At 55.4% G+C, this 17486-nt stretch overlaps 1 protein-coding gene across 2 annotated transcripts; it reads right to left on the minus strand.

Moving 5' to 3' along the window:
* Window positions 1-3438: 3438 nt before the first annotated feature.
* On the minus strand, window positions 3439-12950 carry LOC132221679 (SEC14-like protein 4). Of its 2 annotated transcripts, none has more exons than XM_059675936.1 (12): window positions 12915-12950; window positions 10611-10686; window positions 9103-9146; window positions 8758-8817; window positions 8454-8642; window positions 7440-7535; window positions 7075-7135; window positions 5929-6012; window positions 5523-5629; window positions 5318-5457; window positions 5051-5220; window positions 3439-4556 (listed from the first exon to the last, which is right to left on the minus strand). In XM_059675936.1, exons 2-12 carry the CDS (start codon window positions 10651-10653, stop codon window positions 4417-4419), a joined length of 1134 nt encoding a protein of 377 aa, XP_059531919.1. In that variant the 5' UTR covers window positions 10654-10686; window positions 12915-12950; the 3' UTR covers window positions 3439-4416. The 2 variants fall into 2 exon arrangements, with proteins under 2 accessions (XP_059531919.1, XP_059531917.1); XM_059675934.1 differs by lacking the exon at window positions 12915-12950 and adding an exon at window positions 12379-12506.
* Between the last annotated feature and the right edge of the window lie 4536 nt (window positions 12951-17486).

Below are 17486 nucleotides of genomic sequence, written 5' to 3' on the forward strand. Positions count from 1 at the left end.
CCTGGGAGGGCTCACCCTTGTGCCTGATACCTAGTGCTCAATAAAGGGTCTAAAGCAAGCATGTCAAACTCAAAGGCTAACACGGGCCAAAGACATGAGGCATGAGGCCCACAGGCCACGAGTTTGACATGTTTGGTCTAAATCATGGTGGTGGGGCCCCCAGGCCGCAGGGTGTCTCGAGGCCTCGGAATTAATCTCCCTCCCTCCCCCGAGGCAAAGCCCCTGGCAGAGGAGAACCCCACCCCCACCCCCACCCATGGGACACATCTTCTCAAGTAAGTCCCCAGATTGTGTTTAGCTCCTCTTTGCCAAGCTCTCAGGGGGCCAGGGGGCCATGGCGACAACCAGGACATAAGCAAACAGCTGCAGGAGGTAGACAGGGCCGCCCACACTGCACCCTGGAACCGCGCTTTCTGGGAGGTCACTAGGACATGTGAGAGGGCCGCCACTCGGACATTCCTGTCTGCCTCCCCCTAGCTGGGTCGCACCAGAACCAGTGGGGGGAGCACAGAGGGGGCCCAGGGGGAGCTCGAGCCTAGGCAAAGGCCTGAGCATGGCTGGGAAGAGGCAAGTTGGGGGGAGAGGGAATGGGGTCTCAGGCCACAGTAAGGTGAGGCGGGGGTGGCCTAAAAAGGGGGGATGGAAAGGGAATTGGGGGGGATCTCATCAGAGTCCCAGTGGTGCTCTGGGTAGCACCTGGGGGACAGTCTGTGTTCCATCTTTTACCTTTTTCATTTCCTTTGTTTGTTTATATATATAAACACACACATATATATATACATAAACATATATATATCAGAGAGGAAGGGAGAGGGAGAGAGAGAAACATCAATGATGAGAATCACTGATCGGCTGCCTCCTGCTCACCCCCCACCGGGGATGGAGCCTGCAAGCCAGGCATGTGTCCTGACAGGGAATCAAACCGTGACCTCCTGGTTCATAGGTGGACGCTCAACCACTGAGCCACACCAGCCAGGGCTGGCTGAATATTCTTTTGTATAGAATCACCACATTCTTGTTTATTCATTCCCCATTTGGGGGACATTGGGGTTGTTGCCACTTTGGGGCCGTTATAAAGAAGGCTGTGATGAACATTTTTTGTGCAAGTTTCTGTGGAAACATATCTTTTCTGTTCTCGTGTGCACACCCTTAAGAGCAGCCTTGCTGGGTCGTATAGTCACTCTTTGCGTATCCTTTTGAGGAGCAGCCAAACCGTTTCCCAGAGCGGCCGTGCCATTTTACACCCCCGCTGGCAATGGGGGAGGGTTCTGACTTCTTCCCTCCCTCACCTACATTTATTGTCTGTTTTCTTTTTTAAATAAATCTTTATTGATTTCAGAGAGGAAGGGAGAGGGGAAGAGAGATAGAAGCATCAACGATGAGAGAGAATCATGGATTGGCTGCCTCCTGCACGTCCCCCACTGAGGATCAAGCCCGCAACCTGGGCATGTGCCCTGACCAGGAATCGAACCTGGGACCCTTCCGTCCACAGGCCGACGCTCTATCCACTGAGCCACACCAGCCAGGACTTGTCTGTTTTCTTGACAGGTGAGGCCAGGTATTTCCCAGCACCTCATCCTGACTAAGAGTTTTGACCTGCGGCCTCTTGCCAAGATCTTGCCATTCTTTCCGGACAAACAACAGACTCGGTTGCATAACCTGCATCATGACAGGGTTGTATTAGCAACCGAGTGTCCCCAGTTGCTTGCAAGTAACACACGTCAGTCAGCTGTCACCCAAGTGTCACCCAAGAGCCCTCATGGCTTTCCTCCAGCCTCAGACCCCATAGCCTCCCCCACCCCATGCCTGTCTGGGATCCCCCCCCACACACACATACACACATGCTTCAGCTCTCCCTTCAGGGGTCCCTCCCGTGGGCAAAGCACATCCGATCCCCCATCGGGTTTCTCTGCTGGATGCTCCCCCAGAATTTGGCTCCTGCCCCTCCCAGCGCACCCGTGATGACATGCTCACTCGGTGATGGATCATCAGTCACTTCTGCCTCTTCTAACACAGGCACCTTTCCTGCCGTGGGGTCCGGCCAGCCCAGTGGCCTGGTGCCCCTGGGGCCTGCAGTGCCTGGCGCTGGACGGACGCTCCATAAACATTGATGACTAAATGGATGAACAAGGAAACAGGCCTGGGCCAGCCAGTGCCTCTCAGAGCTATTTCGTTCTTTGAAAAAATATATCTTTATTGATTTCAGAGAGGACGGGAGAGGGAGAGAGAGATAGAAACATCAATGATGAGAGAGAATCATGGATCGGCTGCCTCCTGCACGCCCCACACTGGGGATCGAGCCCGCAACCCAGGCCTGTGCCCTGACCGGGAATCAAACCACTGAGCCTCCCGTTGGGAGGGCAGCCTTCATGACCTCATCAAGACCTAATTATCTTTCAAAGCCCCCACCTCCTGAAACCATCAGTTTATAACAAGCACCATAAATTAGTTTTATTATTTTTAAAATTCAAATAAATGGAATCAAGTATGTACATTTTTACAACAGGCTTATTTTGCTCAAAATGTTTGGGGGATGCAGCTATGACATTTTATTTTGCAAGGTTTATTCATTTTCATTATCAGAGAAAGGATTCTAGTTTAAGTTTTTGGCAATTACTAGTAGTGCTGCTCTGAACATTCTTTGTACATATCTTTTAGCACACATATGAATGTGTTTCCAATGGATATATACGTAGGAGTGTTGTAGATCTTCACATATGATGTATTCAGTTTTAGAAGGTATTGCTAGTTTCTAAAGTTCCATGGCAACTTTATATCCACCGGAAGTACACAGGAGTTGGTTTTTAAGTTGTCCCATACTTTAGCCAACACTTGACAATATTAGTCTTTTTTATTTTAGTCTTTCTAGTTGATGTGGAGTGGCATTGAATTTTAATATGTACTTCCTTGATGGGTGTGGAATTTGAGAACCTTGTCATGTGTTCATTGACCATTTGAATTTCCTACTTTGTGAAGCACCTATGTAAGATTTTTACCAATTTTTTAAATGAGGGGTCTGATTTTTTTGTTGTTGATTTATAGATTCTTATACATTCTAGAAGCTTATAATTGGTCAGATAAGTGCTTTGTGAATATCTTCTATTCTGGCTTGCTTTCATGTAATGGTTTACTTGAGAAAGGTTATTTTTATTTTAATAAAATCCAATATATCAGTTAGACTTTTTCTTTCTGGGTAATGATTTGTTTTTGTCCTGTTTAAGAAATAATTGCCAGACCTCAAGGTCAAGATATTGTATAGGAGCTCTATTGGTTTTCTTGTCATATTTGGATGTACAATCCATCTGCAATTGACTTTTGGCTATGTTGTGAGATAAAGGTCGAGATACATTTCCCCATGTGAATATTCTATAGACCTGCTAACAAATTATTAAAGTAATAATCTTTTCCCACTTCAAAAAAAAAAAAAAAAAAAACCACTGAGCCACCGCGGCCGGGCTAAACTGCTTGATTTTAGGCAGGGGATTGTGAAGGTGGAAGTCACCTATTGTGAGCCTCTGTCATAGCAACAGGTGGGCCCAGCAAAACCCGGAAAAGGGTCCCCCCAACCCCGGTCACGGGGCCCTCTCTAGCCTGCCAAGGGCAGCGGGAATGGCTCTGGGATGCCCGAGCGCCCCGGGGTTCTCCAGATGTGGCTGCACCTGGGAGGCTGCACGGAGGGTGACCGCGGAGGGCCACCAGGTGGTGGCAAAGCCCGCTCTGAGATGGGGGAGCAGCCCCGGAACACCATGTCCCGTGGTTTCTGCCTGACCCCAGCCCTGGGCCATCTCCCCGATGCAGGCACAGCAGTCTCTCTTCTTACCAAACCACTCACGCGCCCTGGCAGACGAGGAGCGCCTCACGCACGGGCGCTGGCGTTTTGATCATTTAGCTGGTTTGCTCCTCATGGCGTCGGAGCTCCTGTGCAGACTCTCAAGCCTCCAGCTGGCCCTGCCTGTCCCCAGTGAGCCGCTTCTGGCAGACAGCGCGGCCTCCCTGCTCTTAGGGCCTGAAGCTGTGCCCCCTTCGAGGCCTGGGGCTCAGGCCGCCACGCCGGGTGCCAGGTGTGTGTGGGGGGGGGCGGGGGGGGTCCTGGGACAGGTGGGCATTGTCAGGAGGGACTCGGGCAGCTCTGCAGGCGGAATCCTTCCTCAGTGGATGCTGGTTCATCCTCGGGTTCTCATCCCCAGCCTTTGCAGACAGGTAATCAGATGCCCGTCGGGATCCTCAGGGTGGTCTACGCACTGGGTGTCCCCTCCTGCTTGCCCCCTGGGCCAGGTGTGCCAGGAGGAGCTGAGATGGCGATGGGAGGTGAGTGCCCTCTGGGTCGCCTCCAGCAGCACCCTGCCTGGGCGGGCAGGGGACAGGGAGTGGGTGCAGAGGGGGGTGGAGAACCCAGGCGCAGAGGCAGCGGGGTCTTCATTGTGCCGGGGATGGTTTTGTCGCCTCGAGACCCTGGATTTTCTCCTGGGAGGCCCTGTCGGGGAGCAGCACCTCCACGGTGTAGCTGACCTTCTTGGCGTGAATCAGGCTGTAGGTGTTGTCGAAGCGCAGGACGTCTGCCAGGACGGAGAAGGAAGCCATCAGGCAGCTCTAGCCCGAGCCCTCTGCAGACCCGGTGCCCTGGGGGACTGGCCGCCCAGGACTATGGATGGGGCTGGAGCGTCAGCCACGGCCCAGCCCCCAGCCCATGGCTCACAGCCATCCATCGCTTTGGATGAGGCTTGTGCTCATTAAAGAATTAGGAACAGCCTGGCCGGCGTGGCTCAGTGGTGGAGTGGCGACCTCTGAGCCAGAAGGTCACGGTTCGATTCCCGGTCAGGGCATATGCCCAGGTTGCAGGCTCAATCCCCAGTAGGGGGCATGCAAGAGGCAGCCGATCAACGATTCTCTCTCATTCACTGATGTTTCCATCTCTCCCTCCCTCTCCTTTCCGCCCTGAAATATTTTTTTTTAAAAAAAGGCAGAGAGAGAAGCCAGACTGGCCACCCATGTCAGCCCATCCCTTCGCCAGGAGGAAGCAAACGGCCCTGGTGGACCCTACGGCTCTTACAGACGCCGGCCTGGAGGCAGGTGAGGCTCCCGTCCTCGGGCACCAGGTGGGCGTTGTAGCGCTGGCTGGGCAGCACCTCCGTCATCTCCCCCACCCGCTGCCGCTCCCCCTTCTTGCTCTTCAGGAAAACGCCGAAGCCGATGTCCGCCCTCTCCGATTCAAACTGCCACCTGCAGGGGACAGGGCGCCGCTGACGGCCACCTGATGCCCGGGCTCCAGGCTCCTCCCAGCTGTGCCCAGGTGTCAGTGGCCACCGTCCGTCCCTACCTGAGCACACAGCCCGGGAACAGAATCTCAAACTCCACCTGCAGGGAGGAGCCGCGGCCCACGGTCGCCGTGTGCTCGTACTGCACCCTCACCTGGTTGTGCAGGTAATAGCTCCTGGGCACTTGGCCTCCGTAGTTGATCTGTGGGTGAGGGTGGGTGAGTGGCGTCACCACCCTCACTCCCCACCCTCTGGGCACCCCCATACCTTGGTCAGGCACTTGGGGTTGCCATCGGGGTCGGTCAAGGTCCCCCCAAATTCCACAGGTAGCTGGTCGGGGCTGATGAACTTTGGCAGCTCTTGCTTCCAGTTGCCTGAGGGAGCAAGAGGGGGGCTTGACAGAAGGCAGAGGGGGCCAAGCCCTGCAAGGCACCCTGGTGTGCCCTTGGCTCGCTCCCCTGGGTGCCTACTCATGAGAGCACCCGAGAGCGTGGCAGGGCCACCCAGGCTGGCGTCCAGGCCCAAAGCCTCATCTGAGTGTGCAAAGGCCGGTGGAGTCAGGCCGAGGTCAGTGCCTGGGTAAAGAAGGTCAGTGCCAGAGAGAAATGGGGGCGTGAGCACTGACCTCTGCTCCCTGGGCAGATGGGCACAGCCAGGAGGCCACGTCACTCACCGCCCAGAATCACTATCTTCCGTCGAGTCTCCTCAGTTATGAACGACTTGACCAAGTTGAAGGCCACAGGGAAGAGCTTGGGGGCTGAAACACAGGAAACTCCCTTGGGAAACTGACCCAGCAGGACTTGGGATTAGATGTAAAGTCCCACTCGAGGGCGTGGGCCGGACAGGAGTTCGACAGCTCTAGATTCTGACTCTTCGTGCTGTGTGACCTTCAGCTAGTTACTCACCCTCTCTGAGCTTTAGTGCTATTAACTGTAACTACATAAAATGGAGATTCCACATAACGGTGCGTGCATAACACTTGGCACCGTGCCTGGCTCGCGATACGTGGCTGGCTTCCCTGTTCAGCTGTAGGGCTTCAGGAGTGTTGATTCCCCAGTGGCCGCCTCTTCTTTTTCACACTCAAGGTTTTCCCAGGTTGCCTTGGGCTCCTCTTGGGTGCAAGTCGGTGGGGCATCTGCCTTAGGCCTCATGTCCCACCTGCACCACTCACACTTACTAGGACCTTTCTGTCGGTCAGGCTCTGTACTATGCCTTCCCCACAGACTGTCTCACTTCACCTCACAGCTGTCTCATGGGGAAGGTGCCATCGCATCCCCATTTTACAGAGTGGGAAAACTGAGGCTCAGGGGGTTCCACAGGCTTGCTCAAAGTCACAGGGCTATAGCTTCCAATCTAGCTAGCCCTGTGACTTTGAGCAAGCCTGTGGAACCTCCTGAGCCCCAGTTTTCCCATCACCACCGTATGTATCTGACCCAGAGCACATACGGTGACCCCCCTCACTATACGGCTGTCACAGACAGAGACCATTCTCGCCCAAAGTGTGTCCATCAATCCGTGTGGCCCATAGGCCATTTGTTACCAGTGCACACGCCCAGATAAGGAAAGAAAATAACAGCAAACATTTAGAAACTTATGACGTATTTGACATTGCTGCACAGGCTTTTGTTTGGCCCCAAAATATCAGCCTGGGAAGCACTGAGCTAAAACACCCACACACCAACAAACCAACAAACCAACAACAACAAAAAACACCCATTCTTCACAAAGGTTGGTTTCGGAAGCCCTGAATGCGGTGGCTTACCCACGGCCCACCCCCCCCCATTCTCCACTCCTTCCCCGCTGCCCCATTAATCCTCACCTCGAACAATAATTAAATTCTTCACTGTCTCAGGATAATTTGCTTCCATGATGGCGAAAAACTGTGACGTCAAGAAGAGTCAGGTGGAGGCCACACTCCAACATTCCTGCCTGGATGGGTGGCCTCTGAGGCTGCGGAGGCAAGAGCCCCCCTCCCTCTGTCCCCTGGCCCACCCCGCCTTCCCATGAGCACCCAGCCCGTCCTCTGTGAGACTCCTGCTCCTCTTCCTCCTTGCAGGAGGTACCTCAGGTGGGCGTCACTGACTGCTCGGTGGGACCCCGGAGGCACGGGTTCCCCTCCTCCGTGGACTGAAGCTGCTGTGGGCAGAGGCTCCCTATTGGCCTCGAGCCAGCTGCTTACCTTACCTGCTGGTAGACCTCCACAGCTGGCTTCCACAGGTGTTGCAGGCCCAGCCCCTCCAGGTCAAACACCATCAGCACCGTCTCGATCTTCCTGCCCAGCTGCGTGGGACGGAGCAGGTACATAGGTCGGACAGGAGATGCAGGCACAGAGACCTGGGCCGGCTCCTACCTTCCTGCCACCCCCACCCCTGGCTGCCCGCAGTGTTTGCCAAGCAGATGCACCTGCCGCGGCTCTGAGACGATGCTGCATTTAAGCCCTGCAATGAGTTAGCTGTGCAATTAAAAATCTTCGTTCCTGCCCTGACCGGTTTGGCTCAGCGGATAGAGCGTCGGCCTGCGGACTGAAGGGTCCCAGGTTCGATTCCGGTCAAGGGCACGTACCTGGGTTGCGGGCACATCCCCAGTAGGGGGTGTGCAAGAGGCAGCTGAATCGATGTTTCTCTCTCATCGATGTTTCTAACTCTGTATCCCTCTCCCTTCCTCTCTGTAAAAAATCAATAAAATATATTAAAAAAAAATCTTTGTTCCTTATTCATTGGGCACCTTTAGATACAGTAGTAGATACTACGTTGACCAGCGTCTGCCGCGCTATGCTGTTGGCAGGCTGTGTGGCCTTGAGTTCATAGGTCGACCCTCAACCACTGAGCCACACTGACTGGGCCTGGTGCCACTTTTTATTTTTATTTTTTAAAATATATTTTATTGATTTTTTTTACAGAGAGGAAGGGAGAGGGATAGAGAGTTAGAAACATCGATGAGAGAGAAACATCAATCAGCTGCCTCCTGCACATCCCCCCCCTGGGGATGTGCCCGCAGCCAAAGTACATGCCCTTCACTGGAATCGAACCTGGGACCCTTGAGTCTGCAGGCCGACGCTCTATCCACTGAGCCAAACCAGTTAGGGAAAACTGAGGGGAAAACTGAGACCCACCTTTTAGACAGAGTGGGCCTAACATGACTCCCTTCCCCGCCCCTTACCCCCCGACAGTCCCCAGCCCCCCGGCCCGGGTCACTCACCTTCTGACTCTGCAGCTCACACTCCTGCAAGAGCCGCTCGCAGACCTTGATGCGTTTCCGGATCAGCTCCTGCTTGGAGGCTGACAGGAGGAGGCCCTTGGGGTCCAGGCTCCCGATGATGTCGAACCACACGGGGCAGCCTTCGTAGTCGTAGCCGCACAGACCGCCCGAGTCATACCGCTGGATCACCTGGGGTAAGGTCCTCCCTCAAACCGGCCCCCCCGGCCATGTCCCTGCTCCATCAGGCAGCTGGACATGGGGGGGGGAGGAGGGGGGAGTGAGGTGGGGATGGTGTGGGGCTCACCTCTGAGGGCTGCCACGTGAGGATGTTGTCCAGGTCCTGTTGCTTCCGGAACTCGAGGTGCTGTGGAGACAGGGCAGGGCCTGGAGGCTGTGTGCCCCGAAGGCCCCTCTGCTCGAAGCCACCGAGGCCTGGCCACAGCATCCCCCGGGCTCTGCCGACACTGAACGGGGGGGTGGGGACACCGGGAGCAGGACCGTGGGGGGCCTGGGTCCGATGCCGAAAGGGGTCCAAGGAGGGGGGAAGAAGAAACGTGACAACAGGACAGGGCGAGGCCCCCACCCTTTGTGGCTGATCCCTGGGGTGCAGCGTGCGGGAGGCGGCAAGCGCCTGAGAACGGGGCCTCACCTTCCGAAGCATGTCCTCGGATTTCTTCAGGTCGAAGTTCTGAGCTGCGGGAAGAGTCGAGGTAAGAGGAGGCTCGAGGCTGGGTCTAGAGCAAGCTATTCTCTGAAAACTCATGAGGACATTGTGGGGGGCCCCCTGTCTGTTCCCGACACCCCCAAGGATCCACTGGGGGTCTGGCAAGTCTGTGAAAATGGGAGGATCTTTAATTCTCTAGAAGGCTTTGGAGAAAGTCATGATTTCGGTTTGCAGGGCTTTTTAAACTCTTCATTCTGAAGGTCAGTCTGACCCTAAACTGGTAGCTCAGTTGGTTAGAGCGTCATCCCACTATGTCAGGGCTGTGGGTTCGATCCCCTGCTGAACAGCTTGGGCTTTGGAGTCAGGAATGATTTGGACTTGAAGTCTAGTTTTGTCCTTTTATTTGCTGTGCAACCTTAAGCATATTGCTTAACTTCTCTGAGCCTTAGTTTTTTAATCTGTTAAATGGGAATAATATCTTTGTTGTAGTTAATCCTCACCCAAGGGTATTTTTTCCATTGTTTTTTTTAGAGAATGGAAGGCAGAGAGGGAAGGGAGAAAGAGAGAGAGAGAGAGAGAGAGAGAGAGAGAGAGAGAGAGAGATACACCACGAAGCTTTCTCTGCCATGACCAGGACCCACCTCCAGAGAAAACCCACCAAGGCCACCAGCTCTGTCTTAATGATCAAGTTCAAAATCCGTCCCCCGGGGTGCGCTGAGTCGAAGTCACGGTTCCCCTAAGCCCTGGAGTGGTTTCTGTTATTCTAATCATTTTACACTGGCTCAGCCATTCCTGGGAGAAACTCCCCCACCTTTCATTACTTCCTGGGGTGTTTGTGGGGCATCTGCTGGCTGCCAGGTTCTCTACGGGGACACACAGCCTTGTCTTCAGGGACCTGGAGACAGGCCCAGAGGCAGGTGCCCCGAGGCCGTGTTCAGCGACGTCTGACTCAAGGCCTGGCCAGGCCTGTCATCCCGAGAACTCCCGAGGGAGGTGCTAACTGTGAGCTCGCCCCGACCCGTGCCCAGCCGGTGCCAGGCTCTACACCCTCTCATTTAACACTCACAACCGCCAGTGGGCGGCGGCCTCATCCCACATTTGCAGATGAAGAAACTGAGGCTCCGTGGGGTTTTGGGTGCCATGCCAGCCTGAAGGGGAGCTCAGATTCTAGCCAAAGTGGGCTGGGTCCAGAGCCCGGGTTCTTTTTTTTCTTTTTAAAATATATTTTTTATTGATTTCAGAGAAGAAGGGAGAGGGAGCGAGAGATAGAAACAGCAATGACGAGAAAGAATCGTGGATCGGCTGCCTCCTGCACGCCCCCCACTGGGGATCGAGCCCACAACCCGGGTACATGCCGTGACCGGGAATCGAACCCTCACCTCCTGGTTCATAGGCCGTGCTCAACCACGGAGCCACGCTGGCCGGGCTCAGAGCCCGTGTTCTTTATCGCTCTGTCCCCCAAAGTCTCCCACACCCTCTCCTGAGGCCCTCACCTCGCAGCCAGCGCAAGAGGAAGTGGTCGTCAGCTTTGGGCATGGTGGGCAGCAGGTCCTGGAGGTTGTCCTGGAACTGAGGGGGGGGGATATGATTGTCAGAGGGGCTGCCATGATCCCTGGGACCCCCAACCCCATCCCTGACCCTGCCCACCCTCAGTCAGCCAGCCAGCCCTGCCCAGGGACCTTGCCCAGGGACTGTGCAGTCCGCAGCGGCTACCTGTATCATTCTGCCACCTGGGAATGGAGCACACCCACCCTCCCAGCCCACCATGGCAGGAAGAGTTGTGTCCTTCTCAAACTTCGGGGGATCTCTGTCCCCCAAGACCCTCACTCTATAAGCCTGAGGTGGGGCCCTGCTATCCCTATTTTTGCAAAGATCCCTGGTGAATTTGATGCAGGCCAACGTTTAGGAGCGTTGCCCCTGATACTGCATCTATGATTTGAAATATGTTTTCATTGATTTCAGAGAGGAAGGGAGAGGGAGAGAGAGAGAATCATCCATGATGAGGGAGAACCATGGATCGGCTGCCTCCCGCACGCCCCCTCACTGGGGATGGAGTCCGCAACCCAGGCATGTGCCCTAACCGCGAATCGAACCGTGACCTCCTGGTTCACAGGTCGACACTCAACTACGGAGCCCGCCAGCTGGGCTCTTGCCCCCTATTTTAAAAGTAGCGCCCATTTCTTTCGAATAACGGTAAAACTAAGACTAAACTCTATGTTGTTTAAAGCATCGCCACCGGAATTCACCCCCAAAGGCCAGGTGTCCAGCCCCTGCTAGGGGCCCAGTGCCTGTCTTCTCTGAGGCCATTGCCAATGGGGGAGGGGGAGGGGGCGGGTTCACCGGGGACCCACTCTCTTTCACCTGAGAACCCTGCCTTCATCTGGGACCCTCTGCTCCTGGGACCTCCTCCTTTACCTGGGGATCCCCCCAGGGCCCCCATCATTCACCTGGTCTCTCCTCCAGTAGGAATTCACCCAGGGCCCCTCCTTCCCCAGAGGTGCCCATTAGGCTCTGCGGGGCCCTCAGGGCCTCCGAGGGGAGGAGCCGCAACAGAAACCCTTCCCCACAAGCCCGAGGCTGCCCTTCAGTGCCCAAGTGGCAGCCAGGGTTGGGCCCCCCTTCCTTCCCCCCACCCTGAGGTCACAGCCCCAGCCCCTGGCCACCTGCAAACCCCATTCATGCTGTGGCACCTAAGACTTGGACTGCTCCCCCTTCCCCAAGGCCAGGACCCTCCCAGGTGTGGCCTACCCCGCGGACCCTCTTGAGATCACCCCAACTCCTCCCTTCCCCTTTAATGAAAACATTGGCGATCTGGAGACAGCGTAGGCCCTGGTGAGTCAGAACACCACCCAGAGAAGCCAAACAAATGTTGCAATCTGGGCGGGAGATCTGGGAGTCTGTTTGCCCCTAAACTGTCCAGAAGCAGGACAGGCAGAGGGGGGAGGAGGGCCCCTCCCCTTCCCACCCTTTCCCACTCCTCACCCCCAGCAGGGGACAGGGGCCAGGGGGCTCTGTGGCCAGGAGTGGGCAGGAGTGGGGAGCTGGGTCGGGCCCCAATGTGGCCCAGAGAAGGGCTCCTGTCCCCCGTCCTGTCCACAGCGACCGAGCAACTGGGCACAGGTGCCCACGGCTGGGCAGGGGCGCTCTCCAGGGTCCCCTTTCCCCTCCGTACAGTAGGGGCTCCAGCATCAATCAGACTGCTGGGGGGGGCCGGCAAGCCAAGCCTCCCGGCCCTGCCCCCCGACCCCCGAAGAACCTCACCCTGGCCAGGGCCTCCTGCTGCTGGGGGCTCAGGTCCCCGACTCGGCCGCTCATGGTGCCTGAGGGCGCCCGCTTTTGCGGCTCAGGGTGCTCCCTGGGCCTGGTTTTGCCCCTGAGGTCAGATGCTGGTCCCGCCCCTGACGACAGGAGAGCCCGGGTCTGCCCCGCCCCATCCCGCCCGATGGTTTCCCCTCCCCTCTGGGATGTTTGCCACCGTCTGTCCCCAAGATGCACCCTAGCCGGGCCAGGAGGTAACACGCCCCCAAAGGGGCCCCAGAGCAGACTTCAGTGAGGGCAGCAAGCACGACCCCCCACCTCCAGGCCTCCTCTTCCCAGGGGCTCCCACAGGGCAGGGCAGGGCAGGGGGAGGGCAACAAGGACACGGACAAGTTTCAGGGATCCCCTTCCAGCAAAACGGGGGCGCTTTTATGAACGTGGTTCAGCCCTCGGAGTGGCCCCCAGGCCTTTCTTCCCAAGGGGCCCCCCCCACCCATTCCCCTGACCTGGAACTCAGGCTACACCCTGGCTGTGCTCACCCGCTGATAGGACAGCCCTTGTGTGCAGAGCGGCTCCAGCCTCAAGATGTTCTGGAGGATTAACCGGGACGGCCCGCCGGGGGCTTGCCTGGCATCGCACACCCAGCGCGTGCTGGCTGGTAGGAGCATTGCTGCATCCTAAGGAGGCCCAGGCTGTCAGCAGAGCAGCAAGCTGCAGGGGTGAGGTGGCGGGGAGGGTCTGGGGGGGTGTTGGAAGGCGAGAGGGTGGGAGGCTGTTGACACAGGTGTCTGGGATGGCACCTGAGAGCCAAGCAAAGGTCACTGGGGAAGGTGAGAAAGTTCAAGTTGGCTGAGCAGAAAGTTCCCAGAGAGAGAAGCAGGTGGGAGGTGAAGGTAAAGGCGTGGAAACCAGGCTGGCAGACCTTTGCCCTCTGCACGTCTCAGGCTTTCGTCCACCCATCTGGGCTTCCCAGCCACGGGTGGCAGTTGAGGTTGGGAGAAGTGGCTTGCCACTAGTGGGAATGGAGAGGTCAGTGAAAAATATACACCACGTTTCGGAGACCTCGTATCCAAAAAATTTAATGTTTCATTATTTAATGTCTTCTATTGATAAAAATGGATTTTACCTGTTTCTTTTACCTTTTTGTGATTTAGAAGTTTACAAATTAGTAAACTTTATTTTGCCCTAGCCAGTTTGGCTCAGCGGATAGAGCGTGGGCCTGTGGACTGAAGGGTCCTGGGTTCGATTCCCGTCGAGGGCACGTGCCCAGGTGGTGTGCTCGATCCCCAGTAGGGGGCGTGCAGGAGGCCGCCGGTCCGTGGTTTTCTCTCATCATGGATGCTTCTATCTCTCCCTCCCTCTCCCTTCCTCTCTAAAAAGCAATGGGAAAGATATCCCCGGCTGAGGATTAACAGCACAAAGTTGGTGAAGAGGAGACATTGCTACGTTGCTGGCAGGACTGGAAATTGGTTCCGTTTTTCTAAAAAACCACCTGACAATACGCGTTAGGGTCCTTCGATAGTTTGCCGACGAATGGTCCTTAGTAACGGAAAATATTTTCATTTTAAAGTTGTTTGTGTCTTGTTAGTAGGAAAATTGGAAACAGTTTCTCAGGAGACCCTAGTGCTTACTGTGGCTGCCGGAGAGTTTATAATGACATGGAAAAAACCACACCCACAGAACAACTGGGAAGAGACGGGATCACGTCATAGATGCCTTATGCTTTTGGGATGCAAAACCAAGTCCACGGGTCCGAGGAGGGCCAGACAAGAAAAGGAATATCTCCCCCAACGTCCCCCAGTTCCTGAGGCGTAGGAAGCCGTGTTTCTAAAATGCCACAGGTAGCAGGTCACCTGCAAAGAGAAGTCCTTATTGGCCAGGCCCTGTTCTAAGGGCTTTGTCAATATTAGCTCAGGTCATGGGAGTCACACAGGTAACTTGGCTATTTTTTTACAGTTTTATTTTTCCATTGCAGTTTATGAGCAACATCACTGTGCATTGGTTTCAGGCGCACAGCATAGTGGTTGGCAGTCACACGCTCTGCAAGGTGTCTTCCGCCCCCCCCCCCCGCCCCCGCCCCCCCATATCTCTAGCACCTGGTTCCCTATGTAGTTTCTACCACATTCTTGACTCTGTTCCCTACGCTATACTTTATTGACACACCCCGCGCCTGTTTGGCAACTGCCAATGTGCACTTCTTAATCCCTTCACCTTTTTTGTTATATTTTTATTTATTCATTTTTTTAAATAATCTTTGTTGATTTTTTTTACAGAGAGAAAGGGAGAGGGATAGAGAGTCAGAAACCTCGATCAGTTGCCTCCTGCACACCCCTTACTGGGGAGGTGCCCACAACCATGGTACATGCCCTTGACCGGAATCAAACCGGGGACCCTTCCGTCTGCAGGCCGACGCTCTATCCACTGAGCCAAACAAGTCAGGGCTGTTATATTTTTATTGATTTCAGAGAGGAAGAGAGAGGGAGAGAGAGAGAGAGAGAGAGAGAGAGAGAGAGAGAGAGAGAGAGAGAGAAACCTCAATGATGAGAGGGAATCATGGATCCGCTGCCTTCTGCATGCTCCATATTGGGGATCAAGCCTGCAACCCAAGCATGTGTCCTGACCGGGAATCGAACCTGGTTCATAGGTGGATGCTCAACCACTGAGCCACGCTGGCGGGGCGAGGGAAGCACCATTAAAGGTCTCACACCAGCCAGCAGCAAAGCCAGGACTGGGACCAGGCTGGTTGGTACAGGGCCAGGTGCCCACCATGCCATGGGGCTCCCGGCCCCCTCCAGTCCCTGTTTTCCCAGCACAGGTCTTGCTGGGCGTGGAGGACCTTTGCTCTCATCATCTGGGTGCCCGTGTTTTGGGAGATGGACAACTCCCCGTCTTCCGTGGTGTGTGGGCTGAGAAGTTGGACTGCACTGAGGGTGTTGTTATGGGGTGTAATCCTGACATCACACCTGCGCCCTCACGGCAGTCCCTCCTCCTCCCACCTTCCAGAGGCTCGGAAAACAGCTGGCATGTCTCTCTGGCTACAGGTGCCCTTCCTGCAGTCCTCATTCAAGCCTGGATCCTGCCAGCGAAGCAAAGCCTGCTGGGTGAATGGCATCCCCATTTTTGGGGTGCAACCAGGCTTGGCAGGAGTCCTGCCTGCTGTGCCCCACATCGTGGCTAAATGGCGCCCACCCTGTGGACATCTAGCTGGACAGATGCCACTGGACACTCCTCCGAATACATAGGCCTAGGCTTGGGTGACCTTGGGAGGAAGGATCGGGAGGGAGTGTCTGCCTGGCCCAGTTGCCCGGGCAGCGGTGGCCTCCTACCTGGGCCCTGGGGAGTGGAGATTAGGCTCAGGACAGCTGCGGGAGGGTCTCCTTGGCTCTCCACTCACTCAGGGTGACTCCAGGGAAAGATGGGGTCTGATATGACCACATCCCCCAGACTCTTTGCTCCCACAAGGGCCTGGGAGGGAGAGGGAGGGGCAAGGGGAGCCTGACCCAAACACCTGACGCACAGGCGGAAAGGGTGGGTGAGAGATCTGGGGCCACAGTGGGTCTCTTTCCCTACAAAATCAGGGAGGTCCCTGGCCTTCCCAAGCCACGGAACAGCAGGTGGGCGGTGTGCGGGACTCTCTCTCTCCCTGTGCTGCTCCTCTGCTTGGGGGAGGGGCGGGTGAGCCTGGTGTGGGTGCTTTGAGTGGGACAACAGTGTCAGAGGGAGCAGGTGTGACCAGCTGTGGACACCACCATTATCGGGCCAATGGCTCTGGCCTTTGACCCGTTCCCAGGGAGACTGTGTCAAAGACAGATGTGAGCGTGGATGGGGTAGTTGATACCACAGAGCAGCGGGGTCCTCCATTGCAGCTGGGTTTTGGGGCCCAGGGCCCTTGAACACAGAAACCATCCTGTCTGCAGAGTGGCAGCCCCTGGCTCAGGCTCCGGGCTGGAGAGGAGACCCCGAGCTGCTCACTCACCTCTCGGAATCACCACCTCCCTGCGTGCCTCCTCACCCACGCGTGACTTGGCCAGGGAACAGCTTGGGGGCTGAGACAGGCACCGTGGCAGGGTTTCTCGGGGTCTCACTTCCCCACCGGCCGCCCCACCCCATGCATATCCTGGGGCTGATTCACCCGCCTTTCACAATTGAAGTCTTCAGCCCGGCTGGTGTGATGCAGGGGTTGAGCGTCAACCTATGAACCAGGGGGTGGCGGTTCGATTCCCAGGCAGGGCACAGGCCCGGGTTGCGGGCTCGATCCCCAGTGGGGGGCGTGCAGGAGGCAGCTGATCCATGATTTTCTCTCATCATTGATGTTTCTATCTCTCTCTCCCTCTCCCTTCCTCTCTGAAATCAATATAAATATGTTTTAAAATAAACAAATAAAAAACACCAACCATATTGGATTAGGGCCCACCTTCATGGCCTCATCTTTTTTTTTTTTTAACTACTTTTATTTTTTTTCTTAATAATATTTTTTTGTCGAAAGTATTACATATATGACCTCATCTTGATGACATGTACAAAAACTGTATTTCCAAATAAAGTCAGTTAGAGGGAACTGGGGAAGTTAGCAATTCAACCTCTCTCTCTCTCTTTTTTTAATGTTTTTATTGATTTGAGAGAGAGAAGGGAGAGGGAGAGAGAGAGAGAGAAGCATCACTATGAAAGAGAAACATCGATCAGTTGCACCCTGACCAAGGATGGAGCGTGCAACCTCAGTTATGAGCCCTGACTGAACCCGGGACCTTTCGGTGCACAGGCCGATGCTCAGCCCACTGAGCCGTACCAGCCAGGGCCAACATCTCCTTTTAGGGGATACAGTTCAACTCACAGTGGAGAGAAACAGGTGGTTCCACTGAATTTCTCCCCGGGGACAGCCATGATGCCCGCTCTGGCTTTCACATGTCAGGCCTACAGATGACTGGTCATCCTGGCGCCCCCATCTGGACAGAAATAGCAGGACCGACCAAGACCAAATTCGGCACCATGGCGCCCCCTGCTGCCTCGCTGTGGCAAGAGCAGCCTGGATCCTGCAAACTGCAAGCAGCAGCAGAGACCCTTGAGGATCACTTTTTTTTTCTTTATTTTTTTGTCTTCTGGGGATTACTTTT

This window comes from Myotis daubentonii, chromosome 19 (assembly GCF_963259705.1).
Source record: "Myotis daubentonii chromosome 19, mMyoDau2.1, whole genome shotgun sequence".
NCBI classification, from domain to species: domain Eukaryota; kingdom Metazoa; phylum Chordata; class Mammalia; order Chiroptera; family Vespertilionidae; genus Myotis; species Myotis daubentonii.